An 8,484-nucleotide genomic window follows, 5' to 3' on the forward strand; every position below is an offset into this window, starting at 1 on the left:
TTGATCCTCGTTTCAGCAAATCGAAATCATCGAATACGAAACTCGTCTACGCTGTTATCTACTTAGCGCCAGGAAACTATCACCATTTTCACTCCCCTTGCGATATGGGAATTCAGATCAGACGGCATGTCCCTGGGACAACTTTACCAGTATTCAAAAATCTTGCATCGAGGCTTAATGTGGGCAGAAGGAAGAATTGTCGCGAATCCCAACCCCCATCGCTTTCAGGACCTCTTTTCTGTCAACGAAAGAATCGTTTACAGCGGGGCGTGGAAATATGGCCAAATCCATTACTCTGCGGTAGCCGCTTATAACGTCGCCCACATCCGATTGAAATATGAACCTGTACGTTTGTCTTCCATGATCATCCATCACCAAGCAGCTCAAGCTGGTTTGTTCCCGCTGCCTTTTAGGAATTTAGGACGAATGAATTGCGCACTCAGCTCTATGCAACTCATCGCGTCATGAAGTCCCTCTCATATGTTGAACCCCCATTCGATGAAGATTTTATCCACCCAGACGAACGCACAATCGGACCTCCAGGTGAGGCGAAAAACAATATTACTTGAGCTCAAGACGGAATTAATGCAGCTTATCAGAAACTGTTATCTGTTGTTTAGGTGACGAGAAACCAGTGAAGGCGCATTGGGTTTCTAAAGGGGAGAGGTTGGGAGAATTTAGAATGGGATCAACGATAGTCGTTGTTCTCGAAGTCCCAGAAAACTTCAAGTGGAAGGTTGTAAGTCGGACGCCTCTAGTATCTATCAGCTATCATCATCTGCATCCAGGCCATTGGAGATAAAGTCAGAATGGGCCAGGTTTTAGGTCGAGCAGGCGATGCCGTGTGATTTTGACACCAATTTTTTCATATGCTTTTCTTTTTTCATATGCTTTTCTTTTTTCATATGCTTTTTTAAACTTCTATTTCACATCCCACTTGTTAACTCTTCCGGGTTTTGTTGGTGGTTTTTCTTCAACTGGTTTTGCAATTTTCACTTGGTTTGAAGAAGATTCTTTCGCGGCAGTTTGAAGCTTGGCTAAAAAGAAGAAATCAATAAGAGGCGGGTGGATGAACTTAAAAAATGAACTTACCAAAACGGCAACCTTCAAAAACATCCACTGCCTCAGGATCGTACAAAACTGTCGGAAAGTTGCTTGAATACGGATTAATGTCGAAAACAGACATAATTGTCTGTCAATGATGGCATCATTTCGGCTTATACACACAATCCTTACTTCTAAACAATATGGATTTTGGGAATTGAGGAGTTTCACTGATGTACTGAGTAACTGTTTTTCCCTGATACGTTAAAAGCTTCTTTACATTTTCCTAACAAAGCAAGGAATTGCTAAAAAAAATGCAATAAAAGGAAACCTTACGCATAAATTCATTTGTGATTCATCTGATAACTCAATTTTTTCAAGTTCTGTTGAAGTATTAGATGAACCATTGACTTGAAGGGATTCTTTTCCATGGAGTGGTTCACAAACACCTCCCCTTGAATTCTTGCTGTTTTTGTAGGTCTGGTACTTTCATTCACCGGACTTCGTTTCTTTCGCGTCTGTTCTCTGGATGGAACGTCTTCATCAGAATCCGCAGCATAATCCACTAAAGATGACATCTCGCCTAGTCCCAGCTTGTTCCAGTGTTCACGCCACTTATCATGAAGCCATCTAATGAAGGGATTCGGCACCACGGAAAAGGCTCACCATCATAGTGATATGAGCAGAGCAGAGCTGTTGAGCCGTCCTGTCGATTCTAAGTCCTTGACTCCTCAAAGCCTACCTCTCAGTGATGCTCCATCTTGTGCCACAACGATTTCGCGGCTAAGTTCAGTTTTAGAAGCTTTAGGGCGCTTTGAACAAGATGTTCGTGATGTTCTCAATCCTTTGCACCCAACGTCTGAAGCGGAGTCTCCTGGGGTCAATAGGAAGGCTGTGACGCGACAGTTTTCAGTGAAGTCAGAAGAGAACGCTTTCTGGGATGGAAGAATTTCGACGGAAATTGCTGAATTCAGTCCTGATGAAGCGTCTCCTCGAAGATTGGGCGACCTAGTGGCTGATGGTCAATCTCCTTCTAGGACGATTGGCCTCGCTTTGAATTTACTTGTTTCTCGTGTTGAGCGTCAGCTTGACTCTCTTCTTGCAAAAATACAGTTCTCGGTGAGTCAATAAGAAATTGTCTCTCGATATTGCGTGTCTTCAGGCGAAAGGGGCGGCAGCTGAGGTTGAGGCGCTCCAATCGAAGTGCCACGAAACAGAGAGGAAGGCAATTCGGCAGGTTGGTGCAGAGAACTGCGCGTTTTTCACATCTTTGCTTGTTAGGGGGAACACATTGAGGATCTGGAAGGCCAGCTATCGGAGGCCAAGGAGGCGTTGGAGGGTCAAGCAAAACTTCGCCGTTTAGTCGAGCAGCTTGAGAAGCAGAACGAGGTGAGACGATCAGACACAGAAATTCTTGGAGAATGATGATCACTGCAGGGGTTGCGCGAAGCTTTAGAAGAACCCCGCCGTTCATTAGAAAAGGAGAAACTCGACTTCAAAAGGGTTCCAAACAAAAGCGCTCAGAGCGAGGTTTGCCGTTTCTCTGCTTTCGTTTATCCGAAGCACGCTGTTCTTAGGCGGATGAAATTGCTGACCTTCGTGCAGAAATCCGAGATTTGCAATCTCAGGTAAATTAGAATTGCTGTTGGGCAGATTCTCTCACTTCAGCTTGAGGCGGCGACTGAAGCTGCCCGTATTGTTTCTTCCTTTGAGGAACCAGCCCATATTGTTTCTTCCTTTGAGGAACCAGCCGAGATTGTTTCTTCCTTTGATGAACCAGCCGAAATTGAACCAGCCGAGAAGTTTGGCGAATACATCGCAATGCAATTCGAGCAGTCCGGCGGTGCTTTAGAAGATCTATTTCGAGATGAATGCTCTCGTGTCTGGCGATCTGTGAGACCACCAGGGTCGGAACTCCCTGTAGAGTTTTTCACCTCTTCGTCTGAAACAGTTTCTGAGCTGGAGGTAGAGTGCAGAGGGTTCAACTCGACTGATGTGGGGAATTTTCAGGACGCGAACAAACAGTTAAAGGCTAAAATTGAAACACTTGAAGAAGAACGGGTAAATTTATTTCATCTTCTGGCCACCAATTTGTTTTTTGTTCCAAGAATTCGATTGCTTCTCTGGCAAATCATCATTTGGGTGCTTTTGAATCGGACGTACGAGCTTTTATTGAAGCAGAAAGGGAACATCTTCAACAAACATCGCCGCCCCCTTTCATAGTGACTGAATTGGCTTCTAAGCTCTCCCTCAAGTCTCAGAGGTGCTGACTTAGAAGACATTGCTTAATACCTTTCCTTTTCAGGGCCTTGAGCGAAGCTCTTGCAGAGATTCTTGAGGTCCAAAGCCAAATGTCCCAAGCTTCTTTCCAACGAAGACCCAGTTCTCAGGAGGGAGATATAACTGGCCGCAAACCCAAACGACTCTACCGTTACCGCCTTCAAAATTACCTCATTTAATCGGGTTAGTTAATGCACCAACGGAACGGACAAAAAAAGGGATGCTATAAGAATGCAAATTTCAATGCTTCACTCTCTAAATCTGCAACAGAAGAGGGGTCCAAGTTCACGCTTCTTCCTCTGGGGGGCTTCCTCATCGCTAGACATCTCAAATGATGGAAGCTCAGTGGGTGCTAAAACAGCAACACTGCCTCCTTGAGGTTCTTGGCGTTGGCGTTTTTTCTCTCATCCGCTTCTTCAAATGTCTTTGATGGATACGATCCTTCTCTCTAGCCTAAACCCAACAGATCATTTTCGGTTTTGGATCAATTCCACTTACTTTATCTGATTCGGATTTTTTTTCAAGTCTTTCTTGGATTTTCTTCAAATGCATTTGTTGTCTTGACTCTCCATTTCCATTATCCGTTTCACTTCCGGATAAATCGTCACTTTGATTTTTTGAACCATTATTCACAGGCCTACAGACGCATAATATTGAACATTTCTTTTGAACAAATTTTACCGAGCGGGGCTTTCGTCGTCACTACTGAAGAAAACGTGCGCGGTTTCATCTCGTTGCAATGCTGCCAGCCCCTTGACTTTCGCTGTTCCATCTGCTCGTATTCTGATGTTCTGTTTTCGCAGCTTTCTTCTTGCATCCAGAGAATTCAAATCAACCAATGGAATTGATGGAACTGGTTGCCTCATCTCTGATTCCTCAACACGTTCAAGCACATCGTCCTCATCGCTGAGATCTTCATTTGGCTTCGCCTCACGAATCTCTTTTAGTCGTTCTAATTTTCTTTCTTTCTTTGAAATCTTACTCTTCTCTTGATCGCTATCAGATGCAATCCAATCACCAAGTCCTTCACTTTGTCCCTTCATCAATCGTTTTTCTAAAATCTTCTGTCTTAATTTCTCCAATTTGCTGAGTTTCTTTTTCTTTCCCGTCGAAGCTTTTTCATCAACAATATCATCTAGTGATGGAGTCACTTCCAATCCCAGCGATCTTGCGAACTCATTCGCGGCTTCGGTAGTTTCAAGCGTCTTCCTAATATTGAAAACATCTCGATCTCTCCCCAATCGGATGCTTCTCAAATACGAGGTGAAGGCACGCTCTGCAAGATGGCGAATTTCCGGACTGAAGGAAAAAATCATAACGGCAAGAAAACGAAACAGACAACCTACTTTTCCGCAACAATGGAGCCTAACTTCAAAGATATTGAAAGAACTTTGTTTTTGTTCACCGCTAATAGTTTAGGACGAATCTAAATTCAACAGTGAATGAAGAACTGAAAAAGAGACCCTCGCTTACTCCTTTCTCTTCCAGTCTTCGCAGGAAAGTCGTTTCAGATGGGAGGAGGAATAAGACCGCCTTCCCAGTGGAATGGTACCGCGCTGTGCGACCCACCCGATGAATATAGGTTTCTACATCTTGAGGGCAATTCAACTGAACAACCCAATCCACAGCAGGAAAATCAATCCCTCGCGCTGCAATGTCCGTGCAAATGAGGACTGCTGCATTTTCCTTTGATGAGAATTCCCCGAAGACTTCTAACCGTTTCTGCTGTTTTTGACGACCATGAAGCTCAAAAAGACGTCCACCTAGAAATCAAACGAGAAGTGGGACCTTGAAATAGATCAACTACAAACCTGGCTTCAAACGTCGAAAGGATTCGAATAGAAAGCGAACTTGCTTGCAAGAATTGACGAAAACAATCACCTTCTGAGAAGAATGAGTCCTCAGAAAGGAAAACAGAAAACTTAGTTGATCAGGAAGATTAACGATGCTGTAAGTTTGTTTAAGGCGATCAGGAACCAAAGACCCGTGATTTGTTCCTGTTAAAGAAATCCGTTCTGGAGATTCCTGAGAGAAATAACGAGAGTGAATTTTGATCTTCGTAAGAACGCAAACCTTCAGGGAGATAAGGGCGAGTCGACGAACTGCCGAAGATAAAGTTGCTGAATATAGAAGTGTTTGACGCGCTGAAGCATCAGGGAGTTGGGAAATGATGTTTTCCATTGTTTCTGAAAATCCCATATCGACAAGCTGATCAGCTTCATCAACAACTGAAGGGAGAGAGGAAATTTTAGTGACAGAACAACGCAGCAGCACGAGAGATTCAAACCTAAAATTTGAAGATTTGAACAATCAAATCCTGGCGATTCATCCAAATGTTGGAGAAGACGACCAGGAGTTGCAACTATAATATTCATTGAATTGGCGTGTTTGGCTTCTTGATCAAAAAATCTCCCACCAATCAAACAAGCTGCGGAAAAATCGTGGTGCCTGAATCAGCAACATGTTTCTGGTTTGTTTGAATCTCACCGACTTTCCAACATCCCGTAATACGTCGAATATCTGAGACGCTAGTTCTCTTGCTGGTGTAATCACAAGAGCTCCCAAACCAGCCTCACTGTCCCATTTTGCACGATAGAGATTTTCTAACAACTAGAAGAGAGTTGTTAAGGTCCACAGTGAATAACGCTTACGGGGAATTATGAAAGCTAGAGTTTTGCCTGAACCTGTTTCTGCTTCTCCCATCACATCGCGACCGCTTAGAGAATGAGGAATTGCAAGAGATTGGATTGGAGTCAAACGAGTGAATTGGCATTCTTTGAGACCTCGAAGAGTTCGCGAAGATATCGGCAGATCGGTAAACAAGAGCGCTGTCAGAGATGGCCCGTCTGGCTGGCTACTTTGTTCTTCTTGCTTGACGGAACCAGACTGCCCAGACGGAGGGCATTCTAGTTGGATTCGCGCCTCTAAGTCTTTCAGTTCGGCGTCTCTTGCGGGTTTAATTTCGCTCCTCTTATGGACGGCTTTCCTTTTATCGAATTTGGGCTTTTGCTTCTTAAGGAGCTTCATTCTGTTTTCGATGAGGCACAGTCCAAACTGGTTCCGCTGCACTTGGTGGAAAAAACATTTGTTTAGATGTATTTTGTGTCGCTCGTCAAGCGACCAGTTGATGATAAACGGAGTTCATCGATGACTCTTTTTGAATAATAAAATGGAATCATATCAATAGCAAGAACACCACGACAAAAGGAGGGATCGTTTTTCACAAGATCATTGCAAAGTTTATCTATCTTGACTTCAGTTAGAGATTTTGCAAGCCATCCGAATTCTTTGATTGAATTTTCATTCGACTTTCCAGAATTGCGAAGAATGTTGAGAATATCATACGCTTTAGGCCCAATCGCATAACCTTGTTGCGAGCTCGATTTCAGAGTTTGAATTGTCGTGTTTTCAATGATGATTTGCCGAAGAGCAAACTTGACTGTGCGGTTAAATCGCCACCGCTCTGAAGAGAATTTCACAAGAATAATGAAAGCGATGGCAATGGCGATGGGAAGCATTTGAGTTTTAGCTGTTCGGAGTAAAACGCAAGAGAGGGTCCTCTTCTCTAAAATGGAGAAGAAGAGCGTTACATTGCGTCTGTTGTCGTAATCTCGGCACGATCCAACATGAGGTTCGACAACGTCACCAGAAACCGCTTTTGTCTTCACACCATAACGTTGCTGATCATCAGGATTTGTCACCAATTCCTCAAACAGAAGTTGAAGTGCAGCCGGATTGTTAATTTTTGAAGAAAGGAACTCGCTGAGAAAACATTGGGTGAATCCAACGGACTTCTCTCCTTCATCAATTGAAACAAGGACACCGTCTGAATTCAAAGATGCTGAGTTGCACAAAAAAGTCGCACGCTCTTTCGCCAAGAAATCAGCTGTCAATTTGAACAGCTTATAAGCGACCCGATAGATCTCGCTGTCCTTGATGCAAGATGCAGATCGGCCTCTTGATTGTTGGCGATATTGGGGTTTCCGACACTCCATCTTTCCATCACTACAAATTGCATTATCAGGACATTTGATGCAATTTTCACCGTTAGAAGTTCCATCAGAGTTACAAAAGGGAGAAGTTGTGAAGAGCGACATGTCAAAGAGAGACTTGGAGTTCGTCATTCCTTCTTCTGGTTTGGAGCGTATGAAGTAGAAGGATGTAGCAACTATGACGGAGATCAGTGCGATGATTCGTCCCCAGTTATATTTCACAACAGGGTCTCCAGTTCGGCGTTTGAGCTTCGTTTTTGGTGGCGACACAGTTCGACTCTCGCGCACTGGAGATCCAGAGGGATCCCGTATCTTCCATCTGATTGCTTTTCCCTTCGCGTCGACCACCGGCATGTGCGCGGAGTCGACGAATCGATTGGTTGGTGTTTCGCACGGAGGGGATGCGTTACGCGATGAGGTTGCGTTGCGTGGTGGGGTTGCGTTGCGTGGTGGAGATGCCTTGCGTGGTGGGGATGCTTTGCGAGTGGGGGATGCTTTCCGTGGGGACATTTTGCGCGGAGGGGATGGGAAACCATCGTCGGAAGGGACACTGAAACGGCCAGCTGCCCGAACGACTTTACCCCTCGCTGGTGTGTCGCCAGTTTCAATAGGAGTGCTGTTTCGTGTGGATCTCCGTTTCGCAAATTCATAACGGGCGCTTTGAGAAGCAGAAAGAGAATCCATTTCTTGAATCTGGGAAGACAGAATGTTAAAGATACTCGAGAATGGAACGTACAGAAGGCTTGTTGTATGTCTCAATTAAGATCTGAGAAGTTCGAACCGTGTTGATTGAAACTGACACAACTCAACAAGAATCAAAGAAGACAAAACAGCTCTGAGTTCTACTCTAAGGAATCCATTCTGCATTCCAACTGATGAGCAGGAGAAACTCAAAATGTTGAAGGACGACACAACAACAGAAACATCGAACCCTGCACCAAAAGGGCCAGGTACTGGACCTGTCGGAGTTCATGACGCCACCCAACGGATTTCTTCATGAAGTTTCGCTGCATTCCAGTGAATTGGAACAGTTAAGCGTCATCATGTTTCCTCGTTCGGGTGCAATGGCAGATTATCACTCATAAAAGACATCAAGAAATACCAAAATTGTCAGTGATGGAAGACCAAAACATTGACAACAGCTTCTGTGATGGGGTCACATTTTCGT

At 44.3% G+C, this 8,484-nt stretch overlaps 1 protein-coding gene across 1 annotated transcript; it reads right to left on the minus strand.

Annotated features, from left to right (window-relative positions):
• Positions 1–3,777: 3,777 nt before the first annotated feature.
• Positions 3,778–6,351, minus strand: LOC129618278 (probable ATP-dependent RNA helicase ddx10). The gene is made up of 8 exons (XM_055533068.1): positions 5,976–6,351; positions 5,816–5,927; positions 5,612–5,772; positions 5,398–5,552; positions 5,247–5,349; positions 4,877–5,087; positions 4,006–4,623; positions 3,778–3,961 (listed from the first exon to the last, which is right to left on the minus strand). Exons 1-8 carry the CDS (start codon positions 6,349–6,351, stop codon positions 3,778–3,780), a joined length of 1,920 nt encoding a protein of 639 aa, XP_055389043.1.
• Between the last annotated feature and the right edge of the window lie 2,133 nt (positions 6,352–8,484).

Source organism: Condylostylus longicornis, unplaced genomic scaffold (assembly GCF_029603195.1).
Source record: "Condylostylus longicornis isolate FDR11 unplaced genomic scaffold, ASM2960319v2 ptg000797l, whole genome shotgun sequence".
NCBI classification, from domain to species: Eukaryota; Metazoa; Arthropoda; class Insecta; order Diptera; family Dolichopodidae; genus Condylostylus; species Condylostylus longicornis.

Bases quoted from the DNA above. Each gene is read 5' to 3' on its own strand.
- LOC129618278 (XM_055533068.1), bottom strand. From the start codon at position 6,351: ATGAAGCTCCTTAAGAAGCAAAAGCCCAAATTCGATAAAAGGAAAGCC. The intron at 5,928-5,975 runs GTAAGCGTTATT...TCTAGTTGTTAG, and splicing joins TCTAGCTTTCATAATTCCCC to AAAATCTCTATCGTGCAAAA. The intron at 5,088-5,246 runs GTTTTCTGTTTT...TTTGATTTCTAG, and splicing joins TAATCTTCCTGATCAACTAA to GTGGACGTCTTTTTGAGCTT.